The 22,229-nt window shown below is 39.7% G+C and overlaps 1 protein-coding gene across 1 annotated transcript; it reads right to left on the reverse strand.

Moving 5' to 3' along the window:
• Positions 1 to 356: 356 nt before the first annotated feature.
• Positions 357 to 22,004, reverse strand: LOC132958485 (neuronal acetylcholine receptor subunit alpha-7-like). The gene is made up of 10 exons (XM_061031388.1): positions 21,846 to 22,004; positions 17,526 to 17,665; positions 17,087 to 17,131; positions 13,347 to 13,456; positions 10,732 to 10,811; positions 7,937 to 8,104; positions 6,302 to 6,496; positions 2,123 to 2,209; positions 1,736 to 1,845; positions 357 to 899 (listed from the first exon to the last, which is right to left on the reverse strand). The coding sequence occupies exons 1-10, from the start codon at positions 21,898 to 21,900 to the stop codon at positions 357 to 359; spliced, it is 1,533 nt and encodes a 510-aa protein (XP_060887371.1). The 5' UTR covers positions 21,901 to 22,004.
• Positions 22,005 to 22,229: the final 225 nt, after the last annotated feature.

The following is a 22,229-nucleotide window of genomic DNA, read 5'->3' on the forward strand; positions in this document are numbered from 1 at the left end:
AACGATCATACACTCATAATATCACATAATAAACCAAATATGTATTCTTCATGGATTAGGAAATGAAGCTACTTAAAGAATACTAAGAGGTTTTAGTTATTAGTCGTTTTAAACTTCAGATTGATTTAGACGTTTTACTCTTGTGTTCAGTTACATTGTTCAATATGACAGACTAAAGCTGGTCATTTCATCAACTTTAAAAGGCAAACCTTAATTGGATGTCACATACAATTTGACCTGATTAAAAAATGTGTCAATATATGAGTCTCGTACTTGAAGACTGAAAACCTTCCAAATTACTGGCCCATGTGTTTACAAATGTAACTTTGTTAAGAGAGATTTTTTTTAAACTTCTTTCAATTGAAAAAATCTTTGGAAATGGCCTCGACAAAGTTGGGTGCTGACATAAGGATTGAGATGGTGCAGAGGATAGTGAAGAGCGAGAAAGCCATGAGACAAAGCCTGTCGATAACAGCTGCAGCAAATTTCCACTCGTTGCACGTGGACTCGTCCTCATCCTGGGCACGGAAGCGTTTGGCAATGAAGCGCACCTCGTCCAGGATCTTGGCCAACTCTGGTTCCAGGCTGCCCAACGAGGAGACGTGAGCTGTGGGGAGGAGCAACTCCTCTTCACCTGCCCGAGCAACCAGCCGTCCACAGAGGACCCCGGAGTCAGGCGAGGTGGCGGCTGTGGAGTAGGGAATGCTCTCCAGGCCTCGGACACCGACATAGAGCATGTTGCCGTTGGTGGATTGGGAGGCTGAGGCGCTGGCGTTGAGCTCCATGCTGGTCAGGCTGCTCCGTGGACCCTTGTTGTGACAGGCTGGACGCACCCGCCCTTCACCTGGACGCTTCATACGCAGGAACCAGGCGCACCAATTCAGTAGGAAAACACGGGTCTATGAGAAAAGTGAACAAAGTAAGTATTGAATAATACTCTAAAACATAAAACAATCTAACCCAAATGTAGAATACATCACTCAAAGAGAGGCAGGTCTGCATTATCTGTCTACTGTCATTTGTTTGGATTGCCACAAGTGTTTTTAAAAGTTGACCCCAGGTCTTTTCAAAAAGTGACAATTTTAAAAACAGCTGATTCAACCATTTTCTGAGGTAATAGCAGGAACTGATTAGTTGATAGGTTTCAATTGCAAAACACTTGGTCAACACATGTACGTGCCAAAAGTGTAATAAATGCCCTGCAGAAGGTTAATTATTAAACTAGTCCGCCCCCAAAGCGGGCCCATAGCTTCCTGGCAAACAGCTACAACATGCTCGCCTATAAGTCAACTCAGCCTTATTATGCATAATTCTTAAACCTTAATATAGTTAGAACAGATGAGTTGTAAAAACACTCAACCCATACAGTTTTAACCAACAAAGAAATTAGCTATAGAGACCAAAACTGTTTTTTTGCAACATGCTGTAAACATGTTTTTGTGTTTGCTGTAAAAAAGAAGAACTAGAAGAACTGCAGTTACTTGTACTTCCACATTGGTGTATTTTTCAACACCAGAGGTTGACGCTTGTTAAGACACATGGCATTAAAGAAGCAATACAAATTAATCTTGGTAAACAGTCTTGAGTGAGTCAGCATTGACTTTAACCAACTAAAACAGCAAGTAAATGTCCTCATGTTACCACAATATAATACACCGTCTCAGTGTATTGCCAAAGGAAAGTTATTATAGAGTCAAGACATAAGTCAGAGAGAATATGTAAAAATGATACTCACCCACTTTGGCATCTTGCCTCCATTGGGGTCATGGTGGTGATATTGTAAAACTATAACTGTAGCAATCACTGAGAGGCCAACAATGACCATGGTGATGGCAAAGTACTCAGCTAGGGGAAGGAAAAATAGAAAAACTTATCAAGAAAGGATAAAAGAAACAAATTCATGTTACAGCACAAGAAGAATAAACAGAGGATAAAATAAAAAGGAAAAGGGGAAATTCATGGCCAACGAGAGTCAAACTCCTCACATCCAACCCACAGCCCTTTTAACTTCAAATATTGTGACTCTAATATCCAAGTTAAAAAGTTGTAATATTGCTAGGCTGCTTAAACTTCCTTTCACCCTAATATAGGAAAACGTCTGATGAAAAATGACAACACAGACCTATCAAAGGCACCGAGTCTGATGTGGGAGGCATAATCTCTGCAACGAGCAGCATGAAGACGGTGAGGGAGAGCAGGACGGTGATGCCTGGGAACGAGAGAGAAAGAAAGCAAATGACACATTATGAATGGTCCCCGTGGTTCTTTGATGTGGACATTTTTCTACAAGTCTTCATAAACTAGATGTCATATGACAAAAAAGAGGCTGTCAAATACTCTCTCCATCCTTAAAATATAGAGTAAAATCATACAAAAGATGGATTGGGCTATTTCTTGTCGATAACACATTGGACAATGTGTTTTTGCTTTGTGATTTCCACATGCTGACAGTTCAAACAAGTGCATAAAAAAGATGAACCACGGACAATCGTAATGATGAAATCAACTCTTTCATACACCAATGATTAAAAAAAGAAGATTAAATGAAGATGATATGACTGTAAAGATCAACATTTAATGTGAGCTATGTCATGAAATATTTCTAATAATTATTCTTATGACAGCACCATTTTCATTATAATAAAATCTGAGAATAAATGCTGCTATGAAAACACATTTCTCAATAAGCGCTCACCATTCTGATAAAACAATGTCTGCTGGGTTGATATGCTGACTGCATATGCAGAATTTCTAACAAGAAATGCACCAGCATACAGCCAAACAGGAACACACATGTACACACACGGTTTGTGTCGGGGGATTTAATTTAAACCAACAGTCGAGCTATAAAACTCTTCAAAAACATTTATGAGAGGCAGCATTAAGATCAACTTAACCTCCTACTAATTCAAATCAGAACTTCTTAGTATTTCTTATTACAGCTCTTTGTGTATGAACTCTCAAAAATAGAGGAGGAATGCACACATCTGGGAACACACACACACACACACACACACACACACACACACACACACACACACACACACACACACACACACACACACAAACATACACACACACACACCTACATAACTCGCCCGCAAATACACCAAGTCTGTCTTAATTAATGCATGAAATAGGCTAAAACATTAGAGTCAGTTGTGACAACTGTGATAAGATAAAACCATTTTCTCCGTCAGACAAAGTCAGACACTCAGAGCTGGTTATCAGATTACTTCACAGGGCCACGGAGGAAGTGGATTAATAAGAATGCATTGTTAATCAAAGACTGACTCATTACCCACGAGGCTAATGGGCCAGGATATAAAATCATGATGAAAAACTGAAGAACAGTAGAGGATGGAGTGGTGGAAAAACCACTGGGGTGATAAAAGATTTCTTTTGATTATGATCATGTTAGTTATCTGCTTTACTCTTTCAACGGTACTATAAATAGATATAAAAGATATATGGACGTCGTCTATAGATCACAAAGTTAAAGTAGCAGAAGGCCACTAAAGTAAGCCTGTTAAAAAATATAGTCCATTGTCACATATATCTGCATGCAGGGTTATTATGGTGATAAAAAAAATGTGTCAAAGAGCAAAACCAAGTAAATGTTTTTAAAGAACATCTGTCACTTAAAAAAAACCAAGTGTCCACATCTGGAAACGATTGAACGGGTCATTTTTGTAAAAGTCTTCATGTCAGGTTTTAAACTAATGAGTTAAAGCATGTTATTGTGTAACTCCTCTGTGTTTTAAGCAAAGCTGGAAAACATATCAAGTAAGATGAAGACTTCCAGATGATATAACCTTAACATGAGCTCTCATTCCAATGCAATGACAGCAACCAGGAAGTAAAGCGTGTGTGATTTATGTGTCAGGCTGTTTAGAGGAAAAGTTAAGTAAGAGACGCACCCCAGGTCACTAATGTGCAGGATGTCAGTCCACACAGCACGATGTAAAGTTTAAATCCTCTTACAGGGCGATTCAATATAAAAAGAGAGATGTTTCTGAACCCAAATTCACTTCGTAATACTGTCTTTGGGCACCCCCATACAGCCGTTTTGGACACCCCTTGATGGAGGTGGGTAAGCATCTGGTTCAGACATAACTGATTACTGATCTAGAAAGCCTCTGCATTTTTCTAATAAGCTTCACGACCAGAAACGTTTTAAAAATTATGATAAATATTGGAGATGCTTTGAAAAATGGAGAGAGGTTAAAACGCAGAAACGTTTCAAGATCGATGCAGAGCTGGCTAAACACTGAAGCTACTGTGTCCACGTCATGGCAACTTGCATGGGCATCAACTCCAGAGAGGAGGGGGGGGGGGGAGACAGCTCTCTCCAATGTTTTGAATTTGGACTACAGTAGCCTACCCCCTTTTAAATGCAACATGTCAGACTTACATATCGCTCCTTTAAAACTTTTTCCTAAATACATTTGATTAAAAAAAACGTTTTTTTAAAACCTGTGAAAAAATGCAAAACAATGTGTGTAACAATCTGTTAGTCTCTTGCTTGTTGACCCAACATCAAGGGGACTGTTTTGAGGCTGTGCATTGTGGTTGTGTTGTACTGGACTGTATCTTCACCATGAAGGTCTGTTTTATAACTTCGGTTTGTCTGTCTGTTACTAAGTTCAATATCTCAGAAACCTTGTAAACATATCTAACAATAGACCTTTACAGTGCAGAGCTCAGAGAGATGAGGTGTTTTGGAACTTTTTGGTATATTCTCATGAACTAGTGCGTGTGCTTGAATGAAAAAATAGGTATGTTTTATTTTGGGATGTCCATCAGAATGTTTATTTTGATCTAGATCCAGATCCAACAGAATGAAAAAATAAAAGAGCCTAAGAGAGGAAGTAAGTCTCAAAGGTCCCCTGACTGTCAGGGGACAGTTAACCCTTTGAATCAAACCCTTTGACAGAAAATGTGAATATCTACTGCAAAGAGAGTATTACATAAATCTGTTTTTCTAGTTATTAAGTGTTAAAAGAAAAAATGTCAAGGCTGAAGAACTTCAGAAGCATCACTAGACAATTTGGTAGAAAATAGAACTCCTACCAATGACATGTTCTGTGATCAAATGCTTCCAAAAATCAATCAGCAATGCATTACACTACCCAGATACTTTGGTGGGAAAAGGGTTATTTTATTCAAGCTGATCTCCAACTCTCAGAGTTAAGAATATCATGTGAAAAACAGCTGCAGTTGTTGCTTAAGTTGTGTTTGCCTCTGGGGCACAGCTCAATGCAGCTGCAAACATCTTTTGTTTTTCTAGCCCCAGTGCAGACATACGAGGGGGAAAGTAAAGTGAGTTCTTTATTTCCAGTCCGTGGTTTCACAAACCTACGCTACAAACAGCTAAACGGGCATCCTGAATCTATTAGGGCTTTCAAACTTGCAGAGAACTCCTGAAAAACTCCTGAAATTACCCGGAGAATTCACCTCGAGCCAACAGCAGCGGGGAGAGACGTTGATATACTGTTACTGCTGCTCGGTGCATAGAGTGTATGCATGCGACCGTTACAATCTCCGTGCACGTGACGTCTACTCTTTACAACATGTTTTACCTCAGCATCTTATCTGTTGAGCTTCATGTGTTAGTTCCCTGCTCCACTCTGGACTGAGTTACCTGATCGATTTAATTACCTGTCGTTCCAAACATTGACTTTTGGTAACGTTTAATCCATCTTTAAAATGATTTAATTCTTCACTAGTAGGCAATATCACCATAGTTACAACTACTTGTAAATATAAACTAATGGCAAGTTCAATTAAAGGCAGGTTATTTAAGAGCCTTTTCAACACTGTCCAGTTGGACTCGGGTTCAGAACTTAACAGACCCTCGCCATCCCCAATGTTTTCAGATACAAAAGGCTGAATGATGCTGGCTGACTGTGTAAAAGTAGCTATAGTAAATAACAGGATTTGCATTTGAATATGAGGTAACTGGTGCAGCCGTAGCAGCTATTGGCTTTGTGCTAAATCCTTTTCTTTGAAAGGTCAAAGCTGTTTGATGTTGTCCAGTAATGATATTAAAAAAAACAGGATCCTACTTGCCACCTAAAATGACTATTATGTGCTATTTGTAATGTTTTGTCACAGTGCAGAGTGAGGTTTCTCATAATAAGCTTAAGTAGAAGTTAGTAGACAGTTTTTGAATTTCATTAAATTAATCTGTATTTGTAAGACAAATGCTTAAAACCGGCTGTAAGATCCCAGTGCAGCTTTTATACGGAGGGTTGGTATATTCTTGTACATGTGTGTGGTATGTGTGTTTGATCTTAACCCAATGAGATCTTCTCTCCAGAGTCAGCGGGCAGGAGGAAGACGAGCAGGGCCAGAGTGGAGATCAGGACGCAGGGGATCAGCAGGTTGAGGCCGTAGTAGAGAGTTCGCCTCCTCATGACCACGGTGAAGGTGACGTCAGGGTACGGCTCCTCGCAGCACTCGTACGTACGCTCGTTCTTCTTTCCTGGAACTCCTGTTGGGCAGAAAAAAATGGAGCCTGGTTGAGTAAATTAAAGGGAAACTTATTGTGAACGGTCATACTGCTGGAAAAGAGCAACAAACACATTAGTGATTCTTTAAACCAGTGTCACACTCGAGGTCAGGCTGTATTTTGAATATCAGCACAGCTGTGATTCAGTCATGACGCTGCAGGCAGAGCTCTGAACATATCACAGCTGTAATAAAGCCCAGAGTGTGATATTACTTTACACAGTAACACAAGCAGCATATATCAGAAAGGTGATCAGAAATTATTGGCCAAAGATTTATATTTTTTTTGTTTGTTCATTTGTACATTTATTTGCTCCACCAACACCACTAGTTCTATAAATCAGCTGGGACTGGACCACTGACTATTGCTGTATGCTTTGTGTGTGTTGGCATGTTTTAGCAGACCAGCCTCTTTTTATCATCATTAACATTTATCTATAAGTACATTTGTTACACGCACACAGTAAATTAGTCACTTCGATGGCATCTCTGATTCTGGTGTAACATTAGTTTTGCTGTGACATTAATCGTTGTTCAGAACACCTGAGGCGGAGTGATCCACACAGTGAAAAGTCCAATCGTCTTGTACTTTAGTAATATCACACAAGACGGAGTGAATCGGCCTACTGTCACAGATAATCACAGCAGGGCTGATTAGTACAAATCTCAAACTGGAGTGTGATATTTCTTGTTTCACTAGTTCCATAACTTAACTGAAATGGAGCTGTTGCCAAGCAACCCAAACATACTCCGGCACTTCTACTACTTTGTTTGTGTCCATGGTTACCACAGACAAACTGCTTTAGGTGTTTTCAAACCAAATAGTTCTGGGGACTTTTTGAAGAGGAACTATCCACTCGGGACTTCCCTGAGAACTACACACCATTCAGATTCGCACTGCCATGGTGATGGGAGAGTACCTACTCTGAAGCAGGAACTAAAAAGGTACCTCTAAGGTTCTAGGCACTAAAATAGTTCTGAGTACCTGCGGTGCAGAATCACTAAAAAAGGGGGATGGTTCCATAAATTCCAAGAGCTCTGAAAAAGTTTATTTCGGTCCGAAAACGCCTTTTGTTTTGTACCGCCTGCATTATTTCTCATTGTTTAATTTATCATGTAACCAGTGAAAAAATAATGTTGAATGACTGAAGAATCAGATGGATTAATGAAGACAAACTGCTATAATGAGAGATGCAGAGTGAAACATTTTGTTTAATGTCTCAGTGCAGTTGTCCTCTATCAGTCAATTCAATTAGCTTTATTGGCATGAATGTGTAAATATATTGCCAAAGCATACAATAACAAATAATACAATACCAAATCAACCAATCACCTCTATCTCAGCACGTATCTAAAGCCTCTTGTCCAATCAGATTACTTAGAACTAACTGTTGCATGTTTAAAAAAAACCTTTCCCTCTTACCGACAAGATCCCACTCTCCGTTAGAGACGTAGTTGCTAATATCAGCCTCTATCATCTTTAAGTCCAGAGAGTAGCCCCCGTACGTCCAGGAGCCAAACTTCAGGTCGCATCTCTGCTCATCAAAGGGAAACCAGCGCACGTCGATGTAGCAGGTGCTCTTGAAGATCCCTTGAAACATGAAAATATGAAGACAGAATACTAAGAGACCTGCTGTACCTCACCTGTAGAAGAACATAGAAGAGACAGATGGGTTGATATTTTGAGCTCGGATAGAGAGCATATGCAATTATTGTGGAATAAAAGAGGCAGCGGGAGGCTGAGATAGAGAAATGACAGCACCTGACAGCCTGAAAGGCCAAAAGGAGAGGTTTTTCTCTGAAGAGATATGTGCCAGTGATGGTGCCATCCATCGTAAGGAGCGTAAAAAATCCAATATGACAATGAGATGAAAGTGGTCAGTAATCCTTCAGAGGCAAGGACTGAGCTAATTTCCATACATATTTAAGAAAGATATGAGACGTCGGCAGTAAACAAGGTCTGTCCTCTCTCTCGGAGCCATGAAGATGATAAACCTCAGCGGGGGATGAAGAGAGATGGAAGCAGACAAACAGAGTGAATCTTATTTACTGCAATGACCCTGAGTTGCTCCCTGACAAGCTCTCTGGAAAATGTAGAGGATTAGAAACAGCCATCTATAGGTCATACATGCACAAAGTTTGTCTCATTTCATGGAATTATGTTGAATTCCAGCAAAGAAGGACGAGTTGGCGACAATATGGCATTTAATGAGGGATCATTTAGAACAAAGTTGAGAGGCAATTTCTTTGTGACAGAGGCAATCAATCCAGAAGAAATTCAATGATGCAGCTATTTACACCAGTATTGATTAAGAAGCTGGGGCCAGCACTTCAGCATGGTGTGGGGGGAGAAGAGCCTGCCAGAGAGAGCAGTAATCACCAGCTGGAGCAGGAAGCCCTAACCCTCCCTTTGTGCATGTGTGAGTGCGTGTGTGTGTGTGTGGGTACAAATGGGTTGAAGGTTTTACACTAAGTGTCAAAGACTTTTCAGACCACCCAGTCCGGCAGCAGCAGCAGCGGGTCAGTAGGGGTTTGATCAGGAAAAGTGCATCACTTTGTGAAGTTAACAGAGTGTGACAGTGATGGATCCATGTGTTTATTATTGTTAATGGGAATGAACCGTTTTAAAAAACAAAGAGATTGATGCAACAGTTTAACATTAGCGGGAAATACACTCATTGACTCTTTTTTCAAGAGTTAAATGAGAAGATAAATATTACTGTATTAGTGAAAAGTATGTTGGATAAAAATGAAATGGCAGCAATCAGTAGGTTAGCCTAGCTTAGCTTCAAGACTCAAAACAAGGGGGTAAGCTAGCCCCAGTTGACCTGAATGTGTAGCATAACCTGCATGTATTAAAATGTAAAGCTTCTTAGCTAAACTAAGGTAAGCTAAGCTAAGCTAAGCTATTTCTTTAGCCTGTTCACACAACCAAAAAAATTCCCAAAAGAATTCATACCAAAATGTTCATACTGTGAGGGCGTCCAGTTACACGTATCATTGATGTAAAGGTTAAAAAAGTGTCAGCGCTGGACTCTGTCGCTTCCTCACTACTGTGTGATGTAAACTTCACAACCCCTGCTGGCTCGCTTCTAGTGCATATTCCTAAATATAACTTGCTGCGTTCACACCTGGGATCAACCCAACTTTGTCTGGAAATGTGACTAGGGGTCGGACAGGAAAAGGTCTGGGAGGAGTTTGGCCATTTGTATTCACAAATGCAGTTTGAAAACTTCAGGGAAGGGGCGCCAATAGACTGGCGGTTAGAGTGTGCGCCATGTACAGAGGCCTTAGTCCTTCAGGTGTGCGGCCCGGCTTCGAGTCCGACCTGTGGGTCCTTTCCCACATGTCATTCTCCACTTTCGCTCTCTCTCTCTCACTGATTTCCGGCTCTATCCACTGTCCTATCTCTCAAATAAAAAAGGCCCCAACAGCCCCAAAAAGAAAATCTCTAAAAAAAATCATTCAGGGAACATTTCAGGAGTTTTGCGCATGTGTGTAAAGGTGTGAAGATGTAAAATGAACAATACCATAATAAAACACATTATAGTACAAATTTTAAGCTACAGAAAATCCACCCATGTTAACTTTAAAAACTTCAAACCCTTTAAGAGTTTGCAAATTGCTTTTCAAAATAAATCCAAAGTACCCATGAAACATAGTTAAGCAGCAGCAGTTTGTATTCTCACCAACCCTTAGAAGACAATCAGCGTAATGTTTATACAGCTTATCATGTTTACGCAGTACTATAATGGAACCTTACGGGGTATACTTTTCCAAAAATTAAAAAGATGATGATTCCTCATCCCAGTTATTTTCATATAAACTCTTGTTTATTTTTAATTTATGTAGCATTAGTGAATGTTTGGCTGTAAACTGTAAATGTAAAACATTATTTTGGGGCTGGTGCTCAAACTAATGACTGGTACAACTACACAGAGGACAATGAGATAAGAGAGTGTTGGAGTGTTGTTAGATCTTGTTGTATGGATTGTTAAAGAACAACTCGTTTATATGATTTCATAGAGGAAAGGCTTTGCATCACTGTTCACGTCAGAGCTTCCAAACTAAAGCAGCATATGAGACTATTTAGATCTGACTGTGTAAAACAAAAGCAGAAGAAGGGAGCATTGTTCCAGCATCTTACATTTCTGAGAAGTAAATATGGTTTAGTCTGATCCTGATGTGTGAGATCTCACTGAGATAAACGACTCTTACCTGGTGGGATGTAGGAACAGCCGCCTGAATTGTTCACCAAAATGTTTGTGCTCACAGTAGCATCGAATCTTTCGTCTGCACTGTGGACAAAATTCAGCTGCATCAGTATTTACATGCAAAACCATTTTACACATTGATATCGAAACAACCTTTGCTGAAACCCCGGTCAATTTTTTGGGACGCAACATAAACAAGTGGAATAGATGTGTTGGGGAAACACAAATATGTTTCCATCTCATTATTGCACCAGCAGCAGCAGCAGGTACACTCAAAAGAGGAGCCACAACTGATGCAACAAGTCCCCAGAGATGGTTATTCAGTGGTTACCCTGAATCTCCCCCGTTACCCACAATGCACTCTCTCTAAATGAACTCCACAGAGACTAAAGCATGGTTGAGTTTAAGTTTAAGAGTTGCCTTGAAAAAGTGAAGAAAAAGAAACCTCATATTGCAGCAGCGTTTATTTCAAAGAGTCTCAAATGTAGGCTTTACTCAGAGGGACAAAGACAAATGGAGTACAATGCTTTCCCCCTGCATATACTTAAACTGCACAGCTAACTCTGAATGCTAATGTCCCTGTCTGAAAACCAGGTCACTTATTCTAGTCCCATCAGTGCAGTATCTTATAATTCATAGAAGCATTTCTGATTTTTTTTTTTTTTTTTGTAATTTAACAAATACATAAAAGACAAACAGTTTGGATAGAAAATAAAATGAGATATGTAAACTATTTGGTTGTTCTAAAATGAACGAGGTTTCTGTTTGTTTTGCAGAATAGGGAGTTTGCTTTTCTTTCATATTCTGATTGCGAGTCTTTACCTCCCTTCAGGATAGCCTGACACATCTTGTGACGACATGTGGGATGATGCTTTGCAGACCGTATAGAAGTAGAACCCTGCATTTACCAGAATACTCTGACATGCAGCCACCTGAATATATGTTTTTTATTCTGTAGGATTCACTCTAAAATAAATGTATTCTCGATTCTATTCATTTTGTTTGGGGGAAAGAAATAAGGCAGCTTTAATGTCATGGTGATATTTGTTTTGGTGCTTAGTTTTGCATTTGGTGCCCTTTGCGCTTCTCTTTCTGTTTCTCTGTTGCTTGGTGTGTTTGTTTTGCAGCGGAGGGAGAGCGTGGCTGGCTGAGCTGGGTTTCTCTAAGGAGCACCTGGCGCTCTACATGTAATCACTCCTGCCGTAAAAGCCTGGTCAAGACGCCACTCCTGTGCCAGATTATCCCGTTGCAGTCAGTACTCAGTGGCTCATTTCTCGTTTCGAGTACATTTTTGACTGCAAGTTTTGCAGTGATTTTGTTCGAGTCTTTTGAATTGTGGACTGACTTGAGTGTTTTTGTGTGCAGACTAACTGAGTGCCTCACTACCCACCGGTGCTTCAGTGTGACATCCCAGCCTGAGAGTATCTTCTGATAAAGCTGGTCTAAAACTTCTCTTTCAATGCCAGCCTGCCTTCAGCCTTTTTTAATGAACTAAAGTTTACATTGAACACCCTGAAACCTGTCTTTGTCTCCGTTTCAGCATTTTGTGGTGTAAACACAAAAACTCTTAAGTTTTCCCAACAAACCAAGAATGACATTAATGTAAACTTGATACATTATTCCTCATGGCAATAACATTTTCTCATCTTTAGCTTCTTTTCCTTTGCAGCTTCAGGTTTGATCAGATTCAGCAAAGTTTTCAGTTTTCAGTCAAAGTTACTTGTTTCAACCTGGCACATGCTTACATGCTTATGAGTAGCTGTGCTTCTGTGAGATATCATAAGCAGATTTGTAAAAAAAAAAAAAAAAAAAAAAGGGCTTGTTTTTAATGTTCTGTAAAGCACATCGGGGTTACATTTGTATGAAATGTGCTACACAAATTGAATAAAATTGAATTATCCAAGGTTATGTGTTTATCTGTAATTTGTGGTGGGTGTCTCCCATCAAAACGTCACCCTAGTGCTAAAAGACCTTCACCTGCAGAGCTTGAAGCACTGCTGTCAGAAATAAGATGAAAACATCATAATATTTCAGTGTCAGATGTTACTGAAATGAGGGGTCTACAAAAAATTAATAATACGGGTAAGTTGTCTTTCAAGTGAAGCAGTCTTTTAAAATCAAAGGTGCTACATGGGAATGTTTAATTTAAATATCCAATGTCCTAATATTATTGTTTAATTCAGCTAGTCATCTATTAATTCACACCTCATTTATTTACTAAATACAAACAGTATTTTTTAAAAGCTTTCTGTACACTGTCTTACTTGTAAACATCTTCTGTACCAAAGGTGAAATTATTTATCTAATCTTACTGGTACCCTTAATGTAATTGAACATGCAACTTCACATTGAATCTCTTTGTGTTGGTGTGATTCTATCAAGAAGCTCAATGTTTTCTTAATCACACCTCAATCAATTCAAGTCTTCACAAGACATATCACCACTATGTAAGTGTCCTTTGCAACAATATTAGTTTTTTTCTCTCTCTCTGCAACACAAAAATCCAACAATGCCTCATCCCCCCCAACATCCCCCCTAATGTTGACACTGTACAAATGCTGAGTGTGGCACCATGCATATCCAATTCCAGTGCAGCAGATATGTCCTCACAATACCTACCTGTTGTACAGCAGAATGTCTGGCTTCCAAATGCGATCGTCGGGAAACCTCACATTGTTCACACCTGGATAGTCTGCTGGATCCCACTGCAGGTAATTATCGTTCCATTCCTGTGGAATACAGACAGTTTAGTTTATTGGTTTATTTGACAGGGGCCATGCAGTAGCTCAGTCTGTAGGGAGGGACGGCACGGACCAAGTCCGGAAATTGGTCTGGTAGCTGGAGAGGTGCCAGTCCACTTCCTGAGCACTGCCGAGGTGCCGCTGAGCAAGGCACTGAACCCCAAAACTGCTCTGGAGCGTTCGCTGTGGGCAGCCCCCTCACTCTGAGACCTCTCCATTAATGCATGTCCATAGGATCCTGTTTGTGCATGTGTGTGTATTTCAGCCTATGTTTGTGTAACATGTTCATTAAACAGAGTGTAAAAACTGAATTTCCCCTCGCAGGATTAATAAAGGATAAATTATTAACTGTTGGGCCAAAGTAAGGTATAAAGCTAATTTACATCTGTGGTCAAAACAGGGCTGTCTTCTTTGGTATGTCTGAATTGTCAAGTAGGATGTTCCTTGGATACATACAGTAAATCTTTTTTTTATTTTTGAACATAATGTACGAGTTATGTTTCACAGATTACCTTGAATGTATCCTTTAAACCTTATGGGGCTCTGGGTTTGTACTCTGAAACCTTCATTTGAAAGCTCAAACTGGGATTTAACACTGCTCTATGTTTGTAGTGTCAGTTATGGTTTCTATAATGGATCAAATAAAAGTATGTGACAACAGCTGTAGGTAACATCATGCAATGCCACGCAACAAGAACAGAGTTCAAACTGTGTGCCAGGATTCAGAGGCATCTGGGGAGGGAAAATAAATATGTATCCAAGGAACATCCTTGCTTTCCAATTCAGACAGGATAAAGAATACAGCTTCGAAAAAGGATGCATTTGCAGCTCCGAGTTTTAGAAAAATCTGCTCTCTATAAATGACGGTAAACTCGAAACACAACCAACTGAAACAAAATGAATCCCAGATATTAAAAAAGAAAACACAGCCAAGGTTAGGTGCAGGCTAAAAGCAAACCAGAGCTGTAATATTTTTTAGCTTATTGTGTTTTAAAATCACTGTTGCTATAATATATTCCCTCCATGTGGAATCAATAACGGTTTTGTGTGTATTATTTGCCAAGTATAAATTATTGTATCTTCATATCTGGGGTCTGATGTGGATACTAGATGCTAATGGACACTGTATATTTAACATCACTGTATATATAAATACAATAAATAACCCTAACCCAAATTATTGAAAATAAGTAGAAATGAAAATTATGGAAAAAAAGCCAAACTATAAACTTTCAGTGCAGCACACCCTTTTTATGCTCTTTACTGGAACCATGTTAAACCGCCCCATAAATAAAATATATTTAAATACCTTCAAATTCCCACATTGACAACTATAAAGTCAATCATACCAGGCTGCACATTTCAGGACCCTTGTTTGTTCTTGTTCTCAAACCCAAAAGGTAACATCACTGTTTATCTGAAGATATTATGCAGTGTGTCACCAGTGAAGGACTAAGAGTCTACAGCCACATTAGCAGCTCTATGATAATATGAAGCAGCTACGTTCACTATGTTCAACATTTTAGATAAAGATAGCATTCTAACATTTGCTAATTAGTGCAGAAGAAAGGCAATACAGCTGAGGCATGTTGGGAATGCTAATAATTCTGCAGGCACTTGGAAATCGAAAAATAAAAGTCACACGCTCATCAAAGGTATTAGAAATCACAGTGAAGGGAAAAAAACATGTTTTTAGGAAATGTCATGGTTATCACACCATGAGTGTGACATTTTGCTTTGGAAAAAAAAAAGCCTGGTTGTGGCTCAACAAGAAAGTCAGAGGACTTCAGCAATATTAAAATTCCTTCCTCCTAACCATAAATAGTTGAATAAAGTTTAATTACAATCGATCTTCAGATGTTGAGTTTCTTCAGTCTAGAAATATTTGATGGAATAACGAAGTGACATTGTCGTCCAGTAGAACCAGCTATCAAAGCCCAACTCCTGTAGCCATGAAACATACTGAAAATTATGAGTTGAGAGCTATGCTTGATTAGTTCCACAGGAGTTGTGTTATGAAATGATCCTAACACAACATGCTTAAAAGAGGAATGGGGTGTTGGCAGAGAGATAGAGTCTGCGTTTTTATTGATGATGCCCTGCTACCTACCTGTGTACCTGAAGAAGGTTGTGGTGGATGACTTTGCCTGTTGTTTAGAGGATGCAAAAATTAAATGGACTGAGTTAGCTCCTCTGTGGAGTGAACTGTAAAGAAGCTATGGATCCCATGGATAAGTGGTGATGAATGTTTGGCGGTGCTTTGTTTTTTTTTTGATTACCTTAAACCTTTAACACTTGTTTGTGTAAAGTCAAAGTCAAAGCTAAGATTAATACAAAGACCCCTGTCATGGTTTCTCGGGGGTCTCCAGATGCTGCAGCAGAAAATGCAGGAGAAAGGCCACTGCATCATCTGGGTCTCTCCTTTACTTGTATGCAAATCAGATGGAGTCCAACAATAGAAAACCAAATGAAAAAATGATGATGATGATTTCATGTTACTCAAAGCTTTTTATAATGCAGTGGAACACAGCTACAGGCGCGTATTGGTTAAAACCCAAAAGGATATGGTGGTCCATGCCCGGTTCTACGAGGGTGCAGAAGGTTGATTGCACACTCAGTTTAAATGTCTGCACCCTCAATTGAAAGGAAGCAAAAATAACAATAGTTTTTATTTTATTTTATTTTTTGACAATAAGTAATCAAGGCTTTCGAATGACAACAGTGACACAGGTTCTGTTAATTACATCCATAATCTGATAGTCATGGCAGGAGCCAAGACCTGTCTGTTCACTGAAGACCACATGCAGGATCCATAACACCTACGCTATCTTTCATTGCTGCTGCCTGTCCCTGTAGCTGAAACCCCTTAATTCTCAGATTCACCCCAAGTCGTTTTGTTCAAGAACCGGACCTGTGGCAGTCAGTGCATTTATAACTTCATAACTTCAACATCTTTAAACAACCACTCATGAGTCCAAGTGTAATCTTATAGAACAATCTTTAATGTCTAAAAGTAGCTTTGGGAGATGATCACATTTTTGGACATTTAAACCTGTTTCACACACAAGAGACAGTAGATACTTCTGAAGCTCTCTGCTCTATTTTCAGTTGAGTCGATTTCACTTGATATGGGGTGGGAGAGATTTAATGTGGATGCTGCTGAGTATCTATAAGGTGATTTAAAACAGACCACACGGCCTTGATACAGCTTGCTGACGGTGCAGCAGCAGGGAATCAGGGTAACACACTGGACAGCTGTGATAAAACATGACGTTCAAACATTTGATAGGAGGGAAACTGGACATATAGGCTGCTGTGGAAAATAAGAAAGAAGACTGGGTACCAGAAGATATTAAAAACAAGACCGTTGGACAGACATATTTCAATCCAGACAAAGAGTGTTTTGAGACAAGATGCATTTCAACAATTTCTAATATATATCTATGAACATTTAGGAGACTACTGTTTGAGGTCCCTTCAGATTGATTGGTTCTTCCCATGCAGTTGGAAATACATCCCTACGCGCTTACATACTCGTTCCTTTCATGGGGTCTTTAAGTGTGAGCAGCTTAAATCTTTCTATCTTTTCACATACCTGTGTGCGAGAAAGACTCTTACCATTTGTAGCCAAATGTTGGTGGTCAAAACTTGGTTCTTCTCATCCTGTAAGACAATTGTGATATTTGTCAATATTATTGGTTAGCAAGATCGGTGATCTTCAATAAGCAGAACCTATTTTTCTTCAGCAGTGGTTCTCAAACACATCACATTTACTTTCCTTTTAAATGATGAAAAGACATCCAAACCCAGATGTTAATGTGCAGAGCAGATATTGCAAACACTAGATTAGTTATGATTATAGGCAGAGACGCACACCAAATGTAAATAGCGAATATTTGATTTGAAAGGATTTTAGCTGTGAAGCGAGAAAAGAAACCAATCTTTACATTCATTGATTAAAACGTAATGACACCTGACAAAGAGTGACCTTTCATTCAACCATCTTGTGCACTTTAAATTTATGCTAGTTATTAATAAAAAGTCAGTATTGACGTACCACGTCCATGATCTGCAACAGAGTGAGGCCGAAGTTCACAGTGAGCGTCTGAGAATCATTTTGAACTGGTCTCACGAGCGGGTTGTACTGCTGCATCAGGTTATTGTACAGTCTTTGCTGGTTTGGTCCTTGAAAAGAGTCTGCAGAAGAGAAAACTTGGACAGTAAATACCCTTTGATACGAACTCCAGAGAAAAATGAGAACACAGTGTTGGTTACATCTTTTGCCAATTCATTTTCAACGTCATTACCAAAGTCCCATCTGCACAGTTATCTTTCTGCACAATTAAACCTTTTTAAACATAGACTGAATATAATGACTTTCTGTCTGAGACTGCCCTCAGCTCAGTGAATGTCTTATATATCTGATTGTGTTTGTTTGTCCATTAAGAGTTGTTAAGATTACACAAAGTTAAGAACAATGTGTGAGCAGTGATACTACACAACTGACACACAGTAATGATGATTGAACTAATTGAATTGAATTAATTTAAGTAACCTCTGGTAGAGTACGGCTTGGTTCAGAAACACCTCAGTAATGAGTAGTTAAAGCCAAAGCTGTTTCTATCATAAATAAACTTAGAATCTGCAGCTCTGCCACCAACTCTTTGAGGCTGTATTAACCATGGACACAGTGGTGCTTTAGCTAAATGTTAACGTGCCAGTGTCACCATCTTACCCTCCACTTTTGGAGTGGTCTTGTAATACAGTAATTGGAAAAAATATGGTTCCAACTGGTAAAATTCATCTGAGGGACGGTTACTGAGCGCATGGTGGTATTATATAAAGAATTCATCCTTGAAGGATCTTGGATATATCCCATCTTTTCAGCAAATACGAGCAATGTTGCTTTCCTTGTGGCATTAGAGAAAACTCAATGCCACAGGGAGATAGCCCCAATTTTGCAACCGAGTGAACACAAAAATGTCTGTAGAAATTCTGCAGCAATTGTTCCAATAGTTGCTGAGATATTCCCATTTGGAAAAGGTGGTGGACCAACTGACAGGCTAAGCACTTTCTAGAGCCATTAAACCTATGTGGCTCTAAATGGGGGAAATTATCACATTGCTTGGAACTGGACATTAACTTAAGGTCAAAGAAGCTACATTACTCATTCTCTTATGTCTAACATCATCCAATCTCTTCCTGACCATTTGGATCATTATTACACTTTCTAACAAGTTCACAATCTTGTGTTTTTCCTACTCTGCTGTGTTGCTCAGTTCGAAGGTATCCAGAACCCCTTCAATTAGACCTTACACCCTCTAATGTGTAACTCAACTCTCCTGTCTGAGGCCCTGTCAGACACGGAGAGCTGCAGATGCATCTCTAAACTAAACCATGTGGGCTTCTAAATTTGCCTGTACTAACACCTTTTTACTTTTAACATTTGCATTTCAATTAATGTTTGGCAGTGTCTTTTTTTCTTGTTTAAAGCATTAGAGTCCTTCAGCCAAAGCAGACTCTTCTGACACAGTGTGTGGAAGTGAACCACTTGCTGCTCGTACATTGCAATCATCCAAAAACAAAAGCTGGACTTCATTCATCTCACTGTGCAATCTCAAATCAGACCTGCCTCTCATTTTAACACGCTCTTGTCTCCCCCTGTGAGTTATAAAGAGCTTTTGGCAGCACTTGTTCACTTTACTGATGGCCGTAGCCCAACTATACTAAACCACCTATGAGAAGCACATTATCCCAATGATTTGGCACAGGGCTCGTTGTCTCTAGACATCTCTACATTCTTCCACTTTCCGCCACATCCGGTTCTTTCATAAGCACGACTAAAAGATCGGTTCAAAGCTCGTCTTTGTCCGTTGCTGAATCCCCCTCCCAATCCCACCATAATCAAATTTCACTACGAGCAGCCCAGCAGCAATGTTACATCAATAAGTGATATTCTCCAGAGATGTTTCTGTAATACATCCCAGTGCATTACAGGCCATCAGACCACATGAGGAGTGAACAGCCTTATTACTGTGATGTCAGAGTGATGGACAACTGCTCTAAGTGCCCAAGACATGTGCTAGGACATTTAATTGTACATGTGTGAACACACACACACACACTAACATGATTTCTCTCCATCTGATATTATTTTCATTACTCAAGGAATTATGCCTGTAGGGTGTGGACTGAAGAGCCAGCATCAGTATTTCTACATCATTCAAAAAGCTGCAATTGAAAACAGTTTTATAATGTGTTATTGTATTTGTGCAAATTTGAAAATACATTTCTGAATCAATAGTACAGCAATCAGTCATTCTAATACAGCACTTTTGTATTGATATTGGTATCTGTAAGATTGAATCTAATTGTCATGAACATTTTATCCTCTGCCTGTGAGTCTGTTTTGCATGTCTTGAAAGTTTTGCGAGTCCATGCATTCAGACAAAGGCTCTCACCTCTCATCTGTGTTCCCATGGTAACCAAATGAATTTACTCTACATACTCTTCTGGAGTGTGTCTCCGGTGACCGGGTCACACTGATGGTTACTGATGTCAAGTTCACAAATTTACTTCTCCATTGATTTTGAAGTGTCTTTATATTTAATATAACGCAAACATGATCTAGTTCCTTTCCAATGTTGTGCTGATGCTTGAGTGCCCGACAGCTGTAGAATTTATTTTTGAACTCTGTTACCACTGGATCAAGGAAGTGCTTGTGTCTGAGCTTGCAAAACAGAGCTTGCATGCAGACAACGAAATACACATGTCTGCAAAACTTAATCTAGGGGCATACTTAAACGCACATGTTTGCACACCAAGTTGATGGATAGCTTTTATTTTTATTTTATTTTACCTTTATTTAACCAGGCAGGTCATTAAGAACAGATTCTTGTTTACAACGGCGGCCTGGCAAAAGACAGAAGCCTTTTGAGGGGAGGGGGGGTTGGGGGCTGAATGTTAAAAGGACAACAGCACAGTTAGAAGATAGAAGATAGCTAACTTCAATGCATACAGTACGTGCAGAACTACTTTAACAGTAAAAAAAAAAAAACGTTGTTTCTTGAACACCTTGTTGAATGATATCATCTTATAATAGTCACAGATAACCATTGAATTAAAATATTCAGAGCAGTCTGAGTAAAATAGATGAGACAAAGCTCATCTTCACTCTCAAGAACGGCGTTCCCTAAGTTGTTTTACCAATTGTTCTCAACTGTGACATAACTTGTGACGCATAAATTCTCAATAGAAAAGAGTATATATGCTGAATGTTTGGAGTCCATACATTGCAACTGAAACATAGTGTTCAGTGTTTCCCCTACCATTATACTAGGGGGGCGCCCCCCATCCCCAACACCCCCCCCCCCCCCCTTTTTTTTTTTTAAGATTTATTTTTGGGCTTTTTATGCCTTTATTGTAGGGACAGGATGGACAGCGTCGGAAATCAGGGAAAGAAGTCATTTAAAGATACCTTTCCGATAGAAAAGGACAGCTGTCATTAAAAGTAACCCATGAGCACCACGATTCCTTCAAGTGTTTGTGTCGGCATGTTGCCCCCCCTCCCCCCTAAACCTAGGGGAAACACTGGTGTTGCAGCACATGTGTGAAAGACACAACAAGATCAGTGTTACTCTGTCTTAAAAAGAAATCCAGTACAGTTCAAACCTCACACACACACACACACACACCGAACACACACATGCACAAACACAAATACAGACCTAGCTCAAACATCACACATTGCATATAGTCCACATGATAAAACTATATAAATAATAATCCTTCTAGGTGGACATTTTTTTATTTTATTACCTGCAAACCTAAAACAGCTTTCAAGTTAGATAAAAGATTAAGCACAAAGCCAAGATGCTCTGACAGCTGCAGCAGTGACCTCTTATTGAAATGCAAATCTTGTTATTCACTATTACCCTGTGTTAGCCAACATCAGTCAGCCTTTTGTGCCCTCTGAGAAAACATTGGGGTTGGGTGGGGTCTGTTTTTGAACCTTAGTCCAACTGGACGGTGCCAGGGAGAGTGAAAAGGAGAGTTAGTGACTCACTCTCAAATTACTCGTCTCAGGTGCTAAACTTTCTAAGGGTTCATAGTAAAAAAAAAGCAAGCTGGTCTATTAACTTTAAACATGCACCACTTACAGAAAAATAACATTCAATCGATATGCTTGTTTCGGTGTTTGGTACAACAGGTAGCCTATTTATTTCCAGCTGTTTAACAACCGAGAGGAGAGCAGAGCAATATACAGACGACACGCAAAAAAACAAACACAAATTGCAATGCTATGAATAAAAAAAGAAGAAGACGATATAGTAGTGGGACTTGTGGGATAAGTATGGATGCTCGTTGCATAGCCTACCTTTTATTGTTAAGGCGCTCACTGCGAGAAACAGCAGAAATTTGGGCAACTCCATGTTTCAGGTTTGTCTTCCGAGCGAGGAGTGAGAGCAGAGAGCAGAGGGACTCCTCAGATCATCTCTGAACCTGACGGGATGCGGGAATGATAAGAGTGTGCGTGCGTGCGTGCGTGCGTGCGTGTGTGTGTGTGTGTGTGTGTGTGTGTGTGCGCGCGCGTGTGTGGTTGTCCGGAGGGTGGTGGGCTAGACCTATTAAATAACCCCTCCTCTTAATGAATAGCTGCTGTTGGACAGGTCAGAGATGAGATTTGTTGCAGCATTCAGTCTCTGCCTGAAGCAGCAGTGTGTCTCACTAATCGAGCATGAACGCACAGGATAACACTCAG

This window comes from Labrus mixtus, chromosome 1, assembly GCF_963584025.1.
Source record: "Labrus mixtus chromosome 1, fLabMix1.1, whole genome shotgun sequence".
Lineage (NCBI taxonomy): Eukaryota > Metazoa > Chordata > Actinopteri > Labriformes > Labridae > Labrus > Labrus mixtus.